This window comes from Anticarsia gemmatalis, chromosome 15 (genome assembly GCF_050436995.1).
Source record: "Anticarsia gemmatalis isolate Benzon Research Colony breed Stoneville strain chromosome 15, ilAntGemm2 primary, whole genome shotgun sequence".
NCBI lineage: Eukaryota > Metazoa > Arthropoda > Insecta > Lepidoptera > Erebidae > Anticarsia > Anticarsia gemmatalis.
Genome location: NC_134759.1, coordinates 4,443,857 through 4,465,174, shown reverse-complemented (window position 1 = coordinate 4,465,174; position 21,318 = coordinate 4,443,857). Strand labels below are relative to the sequence as shown.

Here is a 21,318-nt window from a genome sequence, read left to right as displayed (position 1 = left end):
ATACGGAGAGAGGCGGCTGCCAAATTTAAATGAACCAAGTAGGCGTTTAATTTAAGAGCCGAAATGCGATGGACTTGTAAAGTAAATGTCTTGAAGGATTTCATTGGACATTGAATTAGATCATTGTAAATATGTATGAGATTACACTCACAAATCAATCTATACTAGTATAAGCTGAAATGTTTGTTTGTTTGTTTGTTTGTTTGAACGCGCGAATCTCAGGAACTACGGGTGCGAATAAAAAAATTATTTTACTGTTGTATAGCTTATTTACTGAGGAAGGCTATAGGCTATATATCATCACGCTACGACTAATAGGAGCAGAGTACCAGTGAAAAATGTTACAAAAACGTGGAAAATTGTGACTTATTCTCTCTTATGTGACGCAAGCGAAGTTGCGCGAGTCAGCTAGTAAATGATAAACGCTGTGCAATATTTTTTTGATACAAGTATATTAACTCCGCCCACTTTCTTCCTCTCTTCGGGAGTGTTTAACTCATAAATTAGTGGTGTCAGCTTTCGTAATGTTTCTCTTCGTTTTACCCTATCAATCTTCCGAAACGATACATGATCTCACGGGTCAACGAACATGTATCTATGTATAATCAAATAATAATGAATAGATATAATCGACGACGTTCTAAGTGGAGTAATCGTTATGGTTATCATGCGGCTTGTGCTAGGAACCCAAGAGTTTGATCCTAGCACGAAATCAATATTTGTATAATACACTAGTTTCGAATCTGAAGCGCGATTTTCTATTGACGGAAATATCGAGTATCGGGAGTGCGACATTTGACATTTAAAATATACTGCAAAATACCCTACGGCGCCCCCCGATAATCAGTCTTTCGAACAAAATTTGACGATTCATAGCCGATAGTGGTAGAGAGTCGCGCTACTGGTTTCTCTATATATGTGTTGTTTCTATAGTCACAAAGTCGAAAGCTCACAAAAAAAGTATTCCTAGATTATTTTTTATTTCATAAAGATCCCAAAAAGAAAGAGATAATAGCTACAACACTTTTCAATAAAGACAAAATAGTATTGACACAATTCTTTAAGTAAACTTTTCGAAGTGTGTTGCTTTGTACGTGTTAAGAAGTATTTGACACAAAAGACAATTTATCTACTCCTTTATATTTTGCGCTAAAAGCTTACACTCGTATATAATAATTGTTTCACTTCAGGGAATTGAAGAGGCAAGAAACTATCACAAAGAACTGTACTCAGGATTTTCTACTTTGTCAGTTTTGGTAGAGGTATATTTTTCTTCTTTACAAAGAACATGTGGAAAGCAATTCGAGTTTAAGCTATAAAATCTTTAATGCCCGGTTTCTGAGGTCATTTAGCGGTAGTTTATCTATTCAGTAGCATTTTTGTATATGAGTTTAAACGCTATTGAACAGATAAACTACCGCTAAATGTACCTCCAAAACCGGGGGTAAAAGAGACAAAGTGTTATTGAATAAGAATCATCATTATATGAACCCCAATTTCAAGCTTACACGTACGAGTACGTTTGTACAAAAATATGCAATCATATTTTATTCATACTTATTATAAATCGAAATTTTAACTCAGATGAAATTTTGTTCAACTTTTCATATTTATTTGCTACAATATTTACTTACAATACGTATTTGGACCTAATTGGACATATTAATGGAATGTAAGGCAAAACTATAACGGACTCATGACCTTAACCTCGCAAAGAAAGCCCTACTCGGATGACACCGTTATGTAAATTGCTGCAATGTATGAGACAAACGCAGGACCGTATAAATTGATGTACTAATATGCTTAATAGTGGAAAGATTTACCCCCGGTTTCTGAGGTGCATTTAACGGTAGTTTATCTATTCAATAGCGTTTAAACTAATTTAAAAAACGCTATTGAATAGATAAACTACCACTAAATGTAGTCAGAAATCGGGGGTTACTGAGGGGGAGCAATAATCTTGAAAGTGGATAGAAGAGAAATAGATGGATACTTTTAGTACACATTCTTCCTAATCCATGAGTAGTAGAACAAAACTTTTTATATGAACGACAGCAAAACGACTTTCGAACTCACAGCTGCTTCAACTATTTCCCAAAGAATTTTCGCGCCTAGGAACACAAAACCTCGACAATTTACGAGCACCGATAAAACGAAGGTGGCAACATTTGAGACATGATTTATAGATCATTATACCAATGTCCTGTTGTAGAAACTTTGGCCAATAATTGGCGACAGGCTTTCACGCTGTTAATTTGAAACCTAATATATTGTAGAAATACGAAGCTTGGAGGAAATTATTTGTCGAGCAAATAATATATGTTTTTTGATCAAAGGCTTGTTTTGCGTCGTTGGAAGTAATTGAGTAATTGAAGTGATTGGGATACACGATTTCAATTGATATATTTTTGTTTATTAGATTATTTATTTTGAATCTGAGCTACAAACATAATTTTGAATGATAAATTGAAGGGTATAAAATAAGAAGATATTGTACACTTTTCCCAGGTACCAAATACCATAGGTACACACAACATAAATTCACAAAGCACAGTTTAAACGCCTAGTTTGTATTCGATAATAAGAAAACTTATACAATTTAGCTTACCGATTCAAGCTAAGAACATCGGACCTATTCTATTAAACATTTAATTTGTCGGAAACGCTGCGATACTGTTAGTTTGAGAAAACTCTTAACCACTAGCTGTTTTAGCTCTTTTCACCTTTGGTAGATAATTAATTTGAAATAAATTGATGAGTAAGAAAATTAATTAAATACTCATAGTCTAATAAACGCATAATTCTGTAAATATTTTTAAGTCAATCGAAGAAAATAAATTTGAATACCCTCATTTTTTAAAACACTTAAATATTTTATGAATACAATTAAAAAACTACAAACCTCCAAAGGTATTACGATGAACGTCACTATCATATCAGCAACCACTAGATGCGTCATCAGCAAATTCACTCGCGACTTTCGCCTGCGCGAGCGCACTAGTGATGTGAACACACCAACATTACCCACAGCCCCGGCAGCCAACAACGCACTATATACCCCTATAACAAACCCCTGTTCCGGAGCGGGAACCATCTCGGCAATGTCCGTAGAATTCACCACATCACTAGACAACTCCATGTTAAAATAATCCCAGAATTTTTGCTCACAATCCCCCTCTTCCGTAGGGGGTGAATTGTCTTGTAACATTTTGGTTCTAAGTTCTAAGTCATTATTTTATTCACATTTTTGCACTAGTACACACTACAATACGCTTTTTTAAATTTGTACACAATAATACTACACGATCACAGTATTTTTTTTTTCACTAATTAAAAGTAATATGTTTTATTGTTTATATTAATCACTAAGTGTCCACAACTTCCGTATTTTAAACTTAATTTAAATTCAACTAAATATGATTTAAACTTGAAAACTTATCGTCAACTTTCAGTTAACTAGTTAAAATATTTAAAATCTATTTAATTTAGAATATTTCTCAACTATTGTTTCAAACACACATTTAATTAATTTATTCCATTCGTAAACTTTTAACAAACAACTTTTTTTCCGCAGAGCAAACTCGCGTCGTCTACGAACGATCGTAGCCGCTACGAGACGTGTTATCGCCGTAGCGCCGTAGCACAATATGACGTAGCAATCGGAAATTGAGGCTTTGAACCTCGATCTAGTAGTAAGAGGATTTTATTCATGAATGTAGTAGTGAATGAATGTGTAGTCTATTACTTTGCATTGTAGTTTTATAAGTTTAATGGGAGTATACAAATAATAACTAATATTTTTCTCTCAAAATAAATGGCCAGATCAACTAGCCTGTAAATGATTATAATTAATGTTTTTATTGGGTTCGAAAGCAAAACTTTGTTAATGTGTTGTTTTTGACAGCATTCGACCGACCATTAATAAAAAGATTAATTAATAAAAATAAACAAAAGGGAATTTATGGGTTTTGTTAGTTTTTATGTTAGAGAATTGAATTTTGACACAAATAATATTTTAGCCTAATATTTAATATATAATATATATGTCGACGCATCGTGTTGACTAATTATTCGCAAAGAATAACTAATTAAATAATTCGTATTTATCAAATCAAACTGAACATCAATATAAGCTTTTGGTGTCTTGCCTAAATATTATTATTCATTTATTTGATTTTGTAACTTTAAAATGAAAGTATTTGATGGTTGGATTGTACCCATCAAATACAAACAAATTGTTATTAGTTTTAAGTGCAAAGATTTATTACCTAAACAATATTGTTAATTAATATTAGGATTTATTAGCATCAATCGATGTGTTTTTATCAACCTTTAATGATATCTAGCTAAAACAACATTGAAACGGATTTTATTACCATTGAGGTCTTTATTCAATTGACGCCCTTATTCAATTGACGCCCTTATTAATATTTGATAAAAACACATCCGATTTGAATAATAATTAATAAATTAAATGCAAAAAATTAATGTAAAGGCTTTAAAATTACTAATTAATTAGATTAGAATTTTTGATGTAAAAAGTTTATGGTTTTAACACGTTGTTGTATTTTAAAACATTTTTAATTATACGTGTTCCGCTTATGAAGCACGCCATGTTGCAATTCATTCTTAGCGGTAACGAGGACATGTGAGGACCTGTGCTGTCTGAGAATTCTGAGACTGTAAGTTTTTGCTTGTATAATTACTAAAAGTGTCGATTAGGAGAATAGTTATAATTAAGTAATGTCTGCAAATAAAAGTGGGATGGGTGACGCCAGCGATGCTGACGTCACTCATTCTAATACTGTAAATGGGTTTTCTTCGTCGTTATCAGAAGTGGGATATCCACCCGCTTCTGCCGGACATTCTGTTCAAAGTAATGAAAATGTTTCTGCTTCTGTTAGCGGCGTACCCACGGAATTTTTCTCGCAGATGTTACAGGTTATGAAAGGCATGTCGGATCGTTTTTCTAAACAATCGGATAAAGTTAAAATTAGTGACGTATTTTTGCCATCTTACGATCCGGACGCCAATATAGGAATACGTGAATGGTGCCAACACGTGAGTACAGCCATGGAAAACTACAGCCTGGCTGATTACGACGTTAGGATGAAAGTTGGAAGTTTGCTCAAGGGTCGTGCTAGGCTGTGGGTAGACAATTGGTTAGTCTCGACATCCACGTGGGAAGAATTGTGCAATTTGTTAATAACTACTTTCGAGCCGGAAAATAGGTATTCTAGAGACATTTTTAGATTCCGTGAACACACTTATGACAGTAGTAAAGATATCGCGCAATTTATTTCTCAAGCTTGGGTACTTTGGCGTCGTATCACGAAAGATAAATTAAGTGATGAGGACGCGGTTGAGGCAGTTATTGGATGCATTGGGGATGATCGACTGAGAATCGAGTTATTAAATGCACGTGCGTCATCGGTTCCGGAACTTATTTCGGTAGCATCGTCTATACGCCACATTAAAAGACCAAACCCGAGTCAATCTAATACTCAGTTAGTTATCAACAAACGTCCACGGTTTTCGGAAAAACAATCGTCTTGCCAAGTATGTAAAAGATCGGGGCATGAAACACGTGACTGTCGTTTCTATAAGAAATCTGAGGGCACTCAGCCACGTTCTCTAGAAAACAAACCAGTGACTCCTCAGTCTTTTGGTTCCAAGACAGATAAGCCAATGTGTACGTTTTGCTCAAAAGTGGGTCATACATTTGATAAATGTTTTAAACGTGAACGCGCCGTATTATCTAACATAGAATCTATCTAACATAGAACAAATATTAATTTCCTTACAAAGGACTGGTTTCTCAATTAATATTGAGAAAACTGTTTTTTTTAAAAAGATCTGTTGAATATTTAGGCAATATAATCTCTGATGGACAGGTGGGTCCAAGTCCAAAGAAAGTAGAGGCTTTAGTTAAGGCACCAGTGCCAACTACAACTAAACAAGTCAGGCAATTTAATGGCCTGGCCAGTTATTTCCGTCGTTTCATTCCCAACTTTTCCCAAATTATGCTACCACTTTATGAGTTAACTAAGAAAGACACTAAGTGGGAATGGAATAATAGACATGACGAGGCCCGCAACAAAATCATCCAATACTTGTGTACTGCCCCTACCCTATCTCTATTTCAGGAAGAAGCACCAATTGAGCTTTACACTGATGCCAGCAGCCTGGGCTATGGAGCTGTACTGGTTCAAGTAATTGAGGGACGCCACCATCCTGTTGCTTATATGAGTCTACGTACTACTGACACAGAAAGCCGCTATCACTCATATGAACTGGAAACACTGGCAGTGGTGCGAGCAATCAAACATTTCAAACAGTATTTGTATGGCCGAAAGTTCAAGGTAATCACGGACTGTAATGCTCTCAAAGCATCAAGGCACAAGAAAGACCTTCTACCCAGAGTTCATCGTTGGTGGGCCTTTCTACAAAATTATGATTTTGAGGTAGAATATAGAAAGGGTGAAAGGCTTCAACATGCAGATTTCTTCAGTAGAAATCCCTCCGGTGAGTTCTCCATGAAAATATTAACAACTGATATGAAATGGTGAAGAAGATGTACTAAAAAAGTCCTTCACAGATAATGTACATGGTACATATAAGGTTACAGTAGTCCCGAAAGCATTCCAGTGGAGTCTAATTAATTCATATCACACATCATTACAACATCCAGGATGGGAAAAAACTCTACAGAAAATTAAGCAATCTTACTGGTTTGATAAGATGAGCACAGTGGTAAGGAACTTTGTTGATAATTGTGTCATATGCAGAACCTCTAAAAGCGCTTCTGGTGCAGTACAGGCACAACTTCATCCCATCCAAAAGCCCACTGCACCATTTCAAGTGATTCATATGGACATCACAGGCAAACTAGGCAGCAAGGACTCTGAAGGACGTGATGAGTATGTAAGTAATGAATTTAAAGTATATTGTGACCGTATTGGTATTGATATCCACTCAATAGTGCCAGGAGTTAGCCGAGCAAATGGTCAGGTGAAGCAAGTGATGGGTACATTAAAAAATGCTCTGACCATGATCAAAAATTATGACACAGATAAATGGCAAGTTGCATTAGAAGCACTACAACTTGCATTCAATTGCACTGCTCATCGTGTGACCGGCGTTGCACCCCTCACTCTTCTAACACGACGTGAACATTGTGTTGCACCAGAGCTCCTGAGATTAGTGAATATTGAAAACGAGTCAATGGATTTTGATTTGTTGGAACAACATGTACAGGAGAAGATGGCGACAGCAGCACAATATGAAAAACAATGTTTTGACAAGAATAAAGCCAAGCTCAAACCGTTTCAGAGGGGAGACTATGTTTTAATCAAGAACAACCCACGTAACCAAACTTCTCTTGATTTAAAATACAGTGAACCTTTTGAGATTTACAGAATCCTAGACAATGATCGCTACATGGTCAAACGAGTAACAGGAAGAGGACGACCACGCAAGGTGGCTCATGATCAACTCCGTAGAGCCCCTCAGCCAGGTGATCAGGCAGCCGTGTCGACGGACTCTGACAAGGATGATCTGCAACAACTGGAAACATCTGGGTCGGCTTACACCAACACCTGAGCCTCATTTGTTGCAGTCACACATACCTACAGATGGCATACTGGAAGATGCCTAAGTCCCGGTGAGTTCTATCTGTTATTGTGAATGGCTAGTTGATGACTATGTCTATCACCTACAAATAGGAAATAAAATCAGATTAATATTAAACATATTAATCTATTTAACATAACTAACATATTCATAGAATAAATATTTAGCATAGACATTTTATTCATGTCTAATTTATGATAATTATTTACCATGTCTTTCAAATGTAATGTATGAGATGTGGCAGAAACTTAAAAAGTATTACTATTGTTATAACAACTCTTACTTTTATAAAAGTTCATAAAGTAAACTTTAAAAGTGATTGTTACACTTTAAAGTACCATACATGTTTCATGTTTCTTTGAAATCCCGTGTGGACCACGATCATACTAAATGATCTAGACCACACCATCGACCTAGACCTATTTCCTTTAGAGCCTCTGTGGACCACGGTGCACAAGACCACCCAGACCACAGCATCATCACATTGCTCCTGTGTGGACCACGATCATACTAAATGATCTAGACCACACCATCGACCTAGACCTATTTCCTTTAGAGCCTCTGTGGACCACGGTGCACAAGACCACCCAGACCACAGCATCATCACATTGCTCCTGTGTGGACCACGATCATACTGAATGATCTAGACCACACCATCGACCTAGACCTACTTCCTTTAGAGCCTCTGTGGACCACGGTGCACAAGACCACCCAGACCACAGCATCACTCTTATATACTAAAACATAAAGGATGCAGATTTACGTGGAGTAACTGTATTCAAAATAAAATCATAAGCAGTGACATGATGCACTGAGCATATTAACAATAAAACATAAAGGATGCAGATTTACGTGGAGTAACTGTATTCAAAATAAAATCATAAGCAGTGACATGATGCGCTGAGCATATTAACAATTCATTTTGTTATAATTTACCAACATGTTTATGTACCTACATTGAATTATTCATAGCTGATGACTTGGTGAAGTTGATTAGCTAAATATTTGGCAGCATTAAATGTACCAAACCAAATCATTAGTTAGCGTTCCTGTGTATAGGCGCTAGACTAAAATTAATAAACTTAATATTTCAGAATAATTGCCTTGGACTGGTGCAGAGCGCGCACCACCTCGCAGAATGGCCGTGTCGACGCATCGTGTTGACTAATTATTCGCAAAGAATAACTAATTAAATAATTCGTATTTATCAAATCAAACTGAACATCAATATAAGCTTTTGGTGTCTTGCCTAAATATTATTATTCATTTATTTGATTTTGTAACTTTAAAATGAAAGTATTTGATGGTTGGATTGTACCCATCAAATACAAACAAATTGTTATTAGTTTTAAGTGCAAAGATTTATTACCTAAACAATATTGTTAATTAATATTAGGATTTATTAGCATCAATCGATGTGTTTTTATCAACCTTTAATGATATCTAGCTAAAACAACATTGAAACGGATTTTATTACCATTGAGGTCTTTATTCAATTGACGCCCTTATTCAATTGACGCCCTTATTAATATTTGATAAAAACACATCCGATTTGAATAATAATTAATAAATTAAATGCAAAAAATTAATGTAAAGGCTTTAAAATTACTAATTAATTAGATTAGAATTTTTGATGTAAAAAGTTTATGGTTTTAACACGTTGTTGTATTTTAAAACATTTTTAATTATACGTGTTCCGCTTATGAAGCACGCCATGTTGCAATTCATTCTTAGCGGTAACGAGGACATGTGAGGACCTGTGCTGTCTGAGAATTCTGAGACTGTAAGTTTTTGCTTGTATAATTACTAAAAGTGTCGATTAGGAGAATAGTTATAATTAAGTAATGTCTGCAAATAAAAGTGGGATGGGTGACGCCAGCGATGCTGACGTCACTCATTCTAATACTGTAAATGGGTTTTCTTCGTCGTTATATAATATGTAATATAACTGCACGTTTGGCGCAGTGGTTTAAGCGGTCACTTCGCCGCAACAACCGTAGCGCCGCGTGTGGTGGGTTCGAATCCTACCCGGGACAAATCTTTGTGTGATGAGCACGACTATTTGTTCTGAGCCTGGTTGTCAATTTATCTATATAAGTATATATTTAGAAGTATATAAGTATGTTTATCAGTTATTTGGTTACCATAGTACAAGCTCTGCTTAGTTTGGAATCAAATGACCGTGTGTGAGTTGTCCAATAATATTTATTTATTTAATATTTATTTATTTGGCAGACATAGCAAGTAAAAATTTAATATTGTCTTGGTAATGTATAATCTAGTACGATAATTATTATAAATCATTGAAAAGGAATTGCGCCACTCCATGACGCATCGCGGCGCCATATTAACTTAACGCATGGTTCGTATAGCCAATCAAGTCATATGGTCATGTCGGTCATCTAAGAAAGTCATAACTTGATCACAAAATCGCCTTAATTATTTGAGATCGTCCCTAGTGTAGTAGTAGTTAACCTTTTCACCGCCAGAGTAATATTGAAAATCGGTGTTCCCCACGCCAAGCAATAAATTCCTTCGTTTATACCTACAAAATAATAGTCACGGGAAAAGTGTATATCGATAAAACTTCGATTAATTTTACGTGTTCTTATATTATGAGTAAAAATTGCATAAAAGTACCACAAAATTTTATTGAATTTCTCCCATGTGTCAACTTTACACTACTCAGTACTCATTACCCAAAAATAACAATGATATACACGAACAATTTGCATAAAAAAAGTACTTAATTCAAATATTTTATTCAAAAAGTCACAGCACTAATCCCAGTTGTGACGACACCTTTTGACGTTAAGAAACGCCACTGGCGTGGTCAGCGCTGCGATTTCAAATTTTGCCGCCTTATATTAGAGATGTACCAGTGTGACCCGCTCCTGCTTAGCACGGGTATTTAATAACAATATTTCTCCACTATTTCTTGAATGTAATATTATACATAAAACATTCCTTTTTAATCATTCTATCTATTAAAAAAACGCATCAATATCTGTTGCGTAGTTTTAAAGATTTAAGCATACAAATATACTATGTAGTGATAACATATTTCTAATATTGAATAACGACAAAAGTAGTAACTATACCTAAAAGGTACAATAAACATAGATAGTACGTATTGGCATGATAACTGTGTTTTTTTGTTAGTCCTACAACATTAATAATACCTTTATTGTTTGTTTAATGTATTCAAACAATAACTTACCTCTAAATCGTCACTCCTTAAAGATTCTGCTTCAGAATATGTAACATCATCTTCTACACCTTCTAACACTCTCAACAGCTCTTCTGTCGTCATTTGACTTGAAGACATTTTTGTGGCGCAGATGGTGTACGAAAAATTTATTATACACAAGAATTTATGTACCTATTATTAATAACGTATTGCAACAACACTACGAGTGTCCAGCAGCGCGGGTGACGTCAGAGCGCGCCGTCTCATTCCGTCAGTGGCGTACGAAGCACTGTAAGGGATTCCGCTAATAGAGATGCGCGAGAGTTGCCACAAAATGATCGATTTGCACTTATTTAGTCATGAGTTTATCACTAGATATGGTAGTTTTATTACATATTTAGGTTTGTATTGAATCTAATTTAAAACATATCAGACAAAAATTTTTTTTTTCAGAAAGGAGTGAAGTATTTCAATTTGTTTTCGAAATATTGCATAAAGTGTTTAGATTGTAGTCCTTTTCCTTGCACATCACTAGTTGACGCGTCTTCACGTCTGTGGCGTGGATTTGCGGGCTAAATTTATACATTTTGCATGATGATTTACTTTGTTTTTTTTTCAGGTACAACTGTCTAATTATTATATGTCTTTGTGTAATAATGTAATAAATATGTTTAGGTAATAATAACAGGAGAAAGAAAACACTTGAAACGTATTGTTGTATGTTTATTTTGAACTATAAAAAAGTGATATTTTTGACGTGCTATCACGTCGATGGCGTCGTGAGCGATTTTCAATTTTACGTCTCTTAACGTCCGTGGCGGTGAAAAGGTTAAGGCTGTCAGTGTCATTATACTGCTATCGATGTTCTCGTGGGTCGGGTGTTCGGTGCTCATAACACTAACATACTTACCTATTTATACAGATGTAAACCACTTAATTTCAATCTGTTCTGAAATGTTTCTTGCCATTTCTTCTCAAAGAAACGAGCTTTTAGGAAACGGTAGTAGATAAATTATAAATACTCGAGTGTACAAATACATAGAATTCTTATTTGAAATACATAATGCGGATTTTTTTAAAATAAAATATAGAATCTACTCTTATGTAGTTCCTTTCTCTGACCCCAAACAAACATAGCTCTTGAAGCATTCTCATAAATAACGCATTGACACTAACATTGTTACAAAGTTTACGACTATTTCCGTATTTTCATAGGGGAAATGTCATAAATCTTTTGTGAAAATGCAAGTTGGTAGGTTGTAAAGATCAACTGAGTGAAAGGGTCCGATATTGGTTATATAAAACTATAATGACGTGACTTATAGACTGATAAACATGCACCTGTTTTGAACTACATTCGATATTTATAACAGTTTAGTTGATTATAATATTTTTTAATGTATAAATATTTATTTCTAGAATGAGACCGGTTTTGAACAAAATAATTCGTGGCATAATATATTCATTGTATATAAAGTATGTATGATTCTGTATATTGCTTATCCCGGAATCTCGAGGTTCGATTACCGGGTCAGACGACAATTATTATTAAGAACTTTCAAACTCATAAAATTATGCTATTTTTGTTAATAAAAATATATAATTGCTAATAATAACAGCTTAATAAATAGTAGCAAAGTACATATGTTTTTCATATTAGTGGTTTGATATGTTAACATGTATGTAGGTCGATGATTCCGCCGGATGACGACGTCCTACGCTGTGTTTCCCGGTCACTGATTTTGATGACATTATCTTGATATGTTTATAAATGTAATCAAAATAACAAGTTAATATTTACAAGGGAGAGAGCGGAATATCTTTATACAGTTAAACAAATTACCAAATAAAATAGATGATTTATTGCATTTTAGTTTTGTATGTCTCGGGAGTAGGACTATTTATTTTATAAGTTTAGGTATATACTATGCTTAGCACTTTTTAAGATGGGCTTGATGCCTCTAATGGTCATGTTTTCAGTGCTCAACAATGTTCGCGTGGTGAGGAAGTGCTATCTGATCTAAAACACCACTAACTCTAACTATCCTTGGTAAAACTTCCTCGCGCACAAGATTTTCTAAAAGGGGATTTTCAAAGGAAGTAGTCTTTTGAAAGATAAAAATAATATTCTCGGTAATAATGTTTAAACAGTAACATCACATTACGAAAATAGTTACTGCATTCAAAGAGCATTCCCGTGTAATGGTACCGCTAAATTAATTAGTGTGTGTGTGAATTGAGTGAGCACCCTAAATAAAATTCAATAATATATACTAGTCATTTAGTAAAAGGTGTGAAACAATTGTAAAAACAATCTTACAATTTGTAAAAATATAAAACATGAGATATATCAGTTAATGAATGCTCACTCAGTTCGCACATACGACCACCCTGAATCTCAGAACGTATGAAGAATTCATGTAAGATTTATGTACTACTCTTTAGTAAAACCTTTATAAAGTTGTCGTTTTAGATATCAATCGCCAAGGGCCGTATAAAAAAAAATTACAAATACTTTCATATGCTCACTCAATTCACACACTTTGAAAGGACCCGATTTCTTATGAACAAACCATAATTTCATTTTGTTATAAATCTTGTTTTATTAAAAGGTATACACGTGATTTTGTAAAATACAAAGCGAACCATAAATGTAGCTAGTTTTGTAATAGTTAATTAATATAAGTGCTCACTCAATCCACACAATTCTGAAATGTTATAAACGTTAATATCTTTGAATTTATAAGGATTAGAAAGCTATAAATTGTGCTAGTTTTAGTAAAGAAAAGTTACTAAAGATTTGCCATTTTACATTTAGTACTCTCAGTTTACTCTAAAAGATATTCAACTGTTTGTGTTTCAATGAAAATCTGCCATACTGTAGGGTTGTCACGCTGGACATTTTTGCTGAACTAAAATTTTATTTATTTTATAATGACCTTTATCTACGAGGTCAGCAGTAGGACCTGGGATGTTACAGTAAGGTCAATGATACACGAATTTGATTGAAACCATTTATTTACATAATGTAGTTTAATTAAAAAAATTACAAATTTAGATTTTTGGGTTAACAATCGTTGTCGATCAGGATGTAGCTTAAAGAGTGCAACAGAATATTTTGATCAGTACTTTCGTGGATATTAGTACAGTTGTCGTCGTAGCAAAAATATTTCTCGTTTGATAAATAATGACTCTTATAATGACCAATGCCTGTTAAATCTAAAGGTGCTACGAATTCGACCGCACCAATACTTCTATACAATTTATTTTTAAGTACAATTGTACGGGGCACTTTACTTAGCGCTACTGCGTTGGTGCCATTCAAATCAAAAGAAATCACATTTGAAATAATATAATAACTAGTTGCTACTCCCTCACATGACGCACATTTTGATTCACCTTCCGACAAAGAAATAGCTGTTTCACACCTATTAAGTTTAAGACCTTTCGTCATATTATTATTTTTGCCTAAAAATATTTATTAGACTTTCTTCAAACACATGCCTAAAGCACACAATATTCAGATTAAACCGACTATTGTGCTAGCACTATCAAATATTATTTGTGGTTTATTGTTTTAATCTATAGCAAATTTTATGTAGATTTCAAATATATAAGGTATGTCTAGGGTGTTAGTATTAAAATATGACGGAATCGACGCTTAAATGCCAACCGCCAATTCAATTTCGCGCGCCATTTTTGGCCCGGACGCTTAACGGTATATTTGAATTTTGACGTGGGGCGCTCGAGAGGATAATCCGAAACTAGGTGCGTATTATTATGAGGGTAGTTTAGTAAAATTAACAAAATATGGATAAGGCTGCGTTCGGAAATACCGTGACAACCCTACAGTATGGCAGATTTTCATTGAAACACAAACAGTTGAATATCTTTTAGAGTAAACTGAGAGTACTAAATGTAAAATGGCAAATCTTTAGTAACTTTTCTTTACTAAAATTAGCACAATTTATAGCTTTCTAATCCTTATAAATTCAAAGATATTAACGTTTATAACTTTTCAGAATTGTGTGGATTGAGTGAGCACTTATATTAATTAACTATTACAAAACTAGCTACATTTATGGTTCGCTTTGTATTTTACAAAATCACGTGTATACCTTTTAATAAAACAAGATTTATAACAAAATGAAATTATGGTTTGTTCATAAGAAATCGGGTCCTTTCAAAGTGTGTGAATTGAGTGAGCATATGAAAGTATTTGTAATTTTTTTTTATACGGCCCTTGGCGATTGATATCTAAAACGACAACTTTATAAAGGTTTTACTAAAGAGTAGTACATAAATCTTACATGAATTCTTCATACGTTCTGAGATTCAGGGTGGTCGTATGTGCGAACTGAGTGAGCATTCATTAACTGATATATCTCATGTTTTATCTTTTTACAAATTGTAAGATTGTTTTTACAATTGTTTCACACCTTTTACTAAATGACTAGTATATATTATTGAATTTTATTTAGGGTGCTCACTCAATTCACACACACACAATTAATTAAATCAATGAACGGGTTTCGTAGTTTTATAGTTAGCTCACCTGTTGATGCAACTTGTTACATTGTTGTGAGTACGGAAAAGTAACTATATTTTACTTTTTTTTGCAATGAACTGAGTGAAATATTTCTAAGTTTAGATACAAAGTTAGTTCTAACTTTTTAAAAGTAAATGTTTTTAAGAAAGTGTTGCAGGTCGACGTAACATCACTTGTGTGTTTAAATGTGCTACTCTTCTACATATTTCCGTTTTCACGCATTATTTTGTTAATATAAATAACGCAACTGCTTCATAATACAAAATAAAATTTGGAGAGAGAATTTGTTGCCAAAAATTTGCTATAGCATTGCCGTGTCTGACGTTATGAATTAGTTCTTGAAATAACTAAAAGATTGAAAAGCTGTTAAATTACTATTCTCTATAAACAGTAACAAGCAACAATCAAACGTATTTAGCAATAAAACCTCGTTACAAAACAAAAGAGTACAAATAACCTCATCAAACTATAATTGAAAGCATGAAAACAATACGTAACTTTCCTCCATTACTTCAAACAAAGTGCTCTTGGAATGTCATCGACATAAAACAACATTGTATTTGATATCATCTGTTCTAGGCCGTTGACAATGGCTTTTATTTGAGAATAGTCGTAATTCAACCACGTTGTAATGGCAGTGTTGATTGTACGAATTGTTTCGTATCTATTTAATTGATGGTCGCACCTTAATGGTTTCGTTTAGTGATTTATGAACACACTATTTTCTGAGGTTAAAATCAATTCCGACGGCTATTTGGTTTCCAATATGACACTTTAAAAACTGTCTCTACTACTAGTTACTGTTTAACACTAGTTTCGCAACGATGTAATCTGTATACTTAGATGTCAATCAGCCGCCTACTCTTCTTATCTATACTAATATACTAATAATATTATAAAGCTGAAGAGTTTGTTTGTTTGTTTGAACGCGCTAATCTCAGGAACTACTGGTCCGATTTGAAAAATTCTTTCAGTGTTAGATAGCCCATTTATCGAGGAAGGCTATAGGCTATATATCATCACGCTACGACCAATAGGAGCAGAGCGGCAGTAAAAAATGTTACAATAACGGGGAAAAATTTGACCCATTCTCTCTTATGTGACGCAAGCGAAGTTGCGCGGGTCAGCTAGTCATAGATAAATGCAATCTTAACAAATTATACTTACACTTTACTTTTCTCGTGAATCACTCCTATTGGAGATAGCCGTAAGAAAATATAACTTATGAAACATTTAGAAATAGATTTCTGTTAGTAATAGATTTTTAGTACTTTTCTGGAAATCTTTTTTTTTTTCTTTTAAAAAAGATTTGATATATTCAATAGTAAACCATTTTTTGTAATACCTAATACGCTAAATCGGACGCCCTCACTCAGACACCTAACTAATATACATAAATTCTATGAAATTACGATTTGTACATTCATAATGCAGACAGAGATATTTTCTCCAAGGACATACGGGATTATAGAAGAACTCAGAATTTGGCCTTAAATCTTTTATGTAAATACAAGAGTAATTTGTGTAATTTGTTTGTTCATTGAAAGACATCTTCACTGAGTTGAGCATCTGGTCTTTATTGAAAGATCTCTGCCATTTCGTTTACAATGTTAGTAATAGTGTTGAGACAAAGAAAATGATAGAATTATCATTTAGATATTAAATTATTCCATTGTAAAACAGCTTTATTGTTCTGAGAGTAAGTCGTAAAAGACATTGTGGTTGTTATTTGACTCAAATATTACAGATTATGTGAGACTTACCTTGATTCGCTTCTAGAAATTGTACAGTTTAGTTTGTGAGAAGTTGATTTTTTAAACCACTATCATCACTAGAGAGTCGCAGCAAATAGTCTACAGTCCGCTGCATAAGTCAGCGGGTGGCTGACGTTCTAGGTTCCAAATTGTACCTATACCTCCGCCACCCACGTCCCTTGCACACAAGACTCTCCACTTACTTGTTCGACTATCTTATTTATTAGGTCCGGGAAAAAGTCTTTTCGCATTATAGTATGTATGAACTTGTAATAAAATCTCTTTGGCTTCAGGAATCACAAATGTGTAAACGGTTCATTAGGTTTCTCTCTGTGAGCTCGTGAGGTACCCAAATATCGAGATTTTTTGTGTAGAGATAAGATTTTATTACAAGTTCATACATACTATAATGCAAAAAGACTTTTCGCCGACCTAATATTTACATAAGTAAAAAGTATCGTTCAAACCAAATGCATAACAAGATAAGTAATTAGTTCCTTTGTGGTGACGTCCAAATCAAAAAGCCGGAATTCATCGTCCTTGTAACTTATCAAGTCCATCAATCACTTTGTGACATGTTCACATAATAACATTGCAACACAATTAGCAAAGGCTCTTGGGCACCATCAAGAATGACCATGGAACTCTCGGAGGCTTCAATCTTACCCATGTCATCTATACTGATATTATGAAGCTAAAGAGTTTGTTTGTTTGAACGCGCTAATCTCAGGAACTACTAGAGCCAATCGAAGAATTCTTGGATAGCCTATTTATTGAAGAAGGCTATACGCTATGTATCATCACGCTACGACTAGCACGCAGAGTACCAGTGAAAAATGTTACATAAAAAAGGGGAAAATTATGACCTATTCTCACTTAGGTGACGCAAGCGAAGTTGCGCGGATCAGTTAGTAAATTATAATCTAGGTTAGTCTGTAGCGTAGATTCGTATATGCCTACAGTAGCGGGATGCTCGACAATCACTACAATCGAGTATCGAAAAGTTGAAATTAAAAACTAAATGTAGGTATGTATTTTGTCACTTTCAATCAATTTTAAAACTGTAGCGGATTCTCTACCGACGGTAGAGAGTTTGATATATAAGAAACCACTGCAAAAATAGTTCCTACGATATCCGCTAGAAGCGCTGATCAGTTTTTAATACAAAATGTCTCGACAGCCAGCCGGTGGTAGAGTATCGCGCTATTGTATAGAACTTCGAACAATAGTGATGAAACTATGAAACCGCCAAAGTAACTTGTATATTTCATCCTCAATGACATCGCAAGAACTTACTTGGTAACCGCTACATCGTTCATCATATCCATATTGTTGGGACTTAGCCCGCATTGATTCCTAAAGGTCTGTATCGCGGTTTCCTATATTTGAAACCATCGAGTTGCTTTTGAAACAATTCGAAAGCTAAAGTTTAAAGTTCCTTCACAATATACTAGGGATAGGTATTTTACATAAAGTTTATAGCTTCGAAAGTCGATAGATACTTGTGGGAAATCAGCTATCTAAAAAAAATTGTAGAAATGTGTTCATCCTTGAATCAATTTCAATAAAAATATTTTTTACTATAGGCCGTCCGCGACTTTGTTTACGTGGAAACCCTTCCCGTATAAATTCTGATCCTCGGAAACTCCGTAATAAAAAGCCTATTAGTTATTCTAGGTCTTCAGCTACCTATACGCCAAATTTTATCTTAATCGGTTCAGTAGTATTTGCATGAAAGAGTAACAAACATCCATGCATACATACATTCTCAAAAACTTTCGCATTTATAATATTAGTAGGATTTAAAAGAAAACGTTTTCAATATTCTCCGAAAAACTAAAAGTATTTTTTTTTTGATCCTTTAAAGTCGGTGACATTCTCAATTGCTCTGAGATACTTTGACTTATGACGTATGTAATAGTATGACCTATTTCCTTACGCTGACCTTTTCCTTTGTTTAGTCTAACACTGTCGTTCCGAGTACGAATCATTAAGATCTGTGTCCAACACGATACACCACTTAATTTGATATAGCATACATTGACAAAGGCGCCGAGATTTCGAGGTAGCTTAGACATTTCGATACTATAGTTCCGTCTAGGTAGTTTGACGTCAATGTATTGTGTATTTCAATTGACATCTTGTACGTCAATTTAATAGCTACTATGTAGTACATTGCAGCTTTAACATGACATAAACTCACCATAATTTAATAAAAGAAACAATGTGCTGCGCGATTTTTTTACAATTGGAACTAACGAGTATTGTGCGTTTGACATTTAAAATGTGGTCCCAAAATAATTTCTACGACGTCCGCTAGAGGCGCTAATCAGATTTTTATAATTTTTTTTTCGATAGCTAGCCGGTTGTCGGTAGTCGGTAGTAGTAGGAAATAGGACTACAGAATAGTTTGTAACAACTAAGATACTCAATAGCCTCCAAGAAGTTCTTGCCATTCATTAGAACCGACTACTGTTTTATGGAAGTTGAGATTAATAGAAGAAACTTATTATATTGTTAGGTCAATGTCCTTTTAAGGACACGTAGGTAGAGATTCAAATACATACATAACATCACGCCTGTTATACCCGATTGTATATGCAAAGGAGTAGGTTATACGCACACGTCTATATATACGTCATATTATGTCAATATAGTGTCAGTCACGAGTCCCTTACAAAATTACTTCTTTTTATGCCCAAATGTCAATTAAAAAAGCTAAATAATGACAACTCTCATTACACATCATCCTCGTGTATGATAATATTTAATAATAAACGTACATACCAAAATAGTTGTATAATATGACGTCATAACCAAGAATTACGAATACCAATATCCCTTGAACTTATTCCACGTGGAAGTTAATAGCGGATATTTATTTTCATCCTCTAATCATTAAATTACTTTACAATCAATTTATCCAAGTAATGGCTCGTGCTATTCATGTATTTTTAACCACAAACGATCGCAAATTATAATTTGCTTGACATAAGTCGAATCCTTTATAGAATAAAATAATTTGTTTTAATATCGTTCACAACTGTTTAATCTCAGATATTTCTGTTGTTATGAGTATTAGTTACAGTAGCTGCTCAACTATTGTGAAAATGTTCAACTTGCTCACCAACAGTATGTAAGGGAGCAAGTATAGGTTTCACTTTTGATATATTAGGTCGGGGGAAAAGTCTTTTTGCATTATAGTATGTATGAACTTGTAATAAAATCTTTTTTCTACACAAAAAAGCTCGATATTTGGGCACTTCACGAGCTCACTGAAAGAAACCTAACGAACCGTGTACTCATTTGTGATTCTTGAAGCCAAGGAGATTTTATTAAGTTCATACATACTGTAATACGAAAAGACTTTTTCCCCGACCTAATATTTTGAATACACTCGTACATTTTTGTACAGACATTACGGCTATTATATGTTTTGTTTATAAATCCGCATTTATCTTGAACTATGTTTCAGCAATATACAAATTATTAAGCTCAAGAATTTTGTAGGAATCATAGCAAGCGGTGTTCTTTGGTCTCAGATTACCACACGAGAAAAAGGTGTTCATTTAGGTAGGTAAGTATCTATAATAAGTATTTAAAATCCTAATGGCAAGACATGACCTCTATTAAAAGCGTTGAAGAAAAATGCAGTCTTATCACAAAATCTGTGCAAACAAAATCGAACAAATATAATACCCATAGACATTACTTGATCTGTGATCAAATTACCCAGCGTTATATTACTATCAGAACGAACACATAATAATATTAGCAAATAATATCGCTTTCAAGGGTAAGTAATATCGAAGTTATGACGCATATGTGTTTGCTTTTTCTATGGTTTCATGCATTTACTACTATTATATCCAATGTTGAATAGTTCTCGTATACAATAATACTATTAATTTCTACATTAATTAGACTTTAGTGTCGCATAAGGTGGAAAATATCGGTGTAAATTGTATGTTTACATAGAATTTTCTCGAAGGGTTAAACCGGTATTTGAGCTACAAATCCTATTTTTGCAGATTCAGATTGTTTTAATATAAAGGTTTAAGTTGGGCTATATCATACTACACTAGATGCAGATATAACAAGCGCCAGACTACTTTGTGTGCCGCAACTTCTCCAATTCACTTCTTCAATCCATTTCTGAAAGGATTGTAAACGGTTTATTTGCTTATTGACAA

At 34.1% G+C, this 21,318-nt stretch overlaps 2 protein-coding genes across 4 annotated transcripts in view; one reads left to right on the top strand and one right to left on the bottom strand.

Moving 5' to 3' along the window:
- LOC142978876 (adipokinetic hormone/corazonin-related peptide receptor variant I-like) overlaps nt 1-3,204 on the bottom strand; it is a 133,051-nt gene extending 129,847 nt beyond the window's left edge. Inside the window, exon 1 of the mRNA XM_076123481.1 lies at nt 2,903-3,204. Within this exon, the coding sequence (XP_075979596.1) occupies nt 2,903-3,139 (237 nt within the window). The 5' untranslated portion in view covers nt 3,140-3,204. The remainder of the gene's footprint in view (nt 1-2,902) is intronic.
- An 844-nt stretch (nt 3,205-4,048) lies between these two features.
- Nucleotides 4,049-9,544, top strand: LOC142978747 (uncharacterized). 3 transcript variants are annotated; one of them, XR_012959779.1, is made up of 2 exons: nt 4,049-7,663; nt 8,727-9,544. XR_012959779.1 is itself a non-coding variant. In XM_076123300.1 (2 exons), the coding sequence occupies exon 2, from the start codon at nt 6,742-6,744 to the stop codon at nt 7,600-7,602; it is 861 nt and encodes a 286-aa protein (XP_075979415.1). In that variant the 5' UTR covers nt 4,049-4,682; nt 6,147-6,741; the 3' UTR covers nt 7,603-9,544. The 3 variants fall into 2 exon arrangements, 1 of the variants encoding a protein (XP_075979415.1); XM_076123300.1 differs by having other exon boundaries at nt 4,049-4,682; nt 6,147-9,544.
- Nucleotides 9,545-21,318: the final 11,774 nt, after the last annotated feature.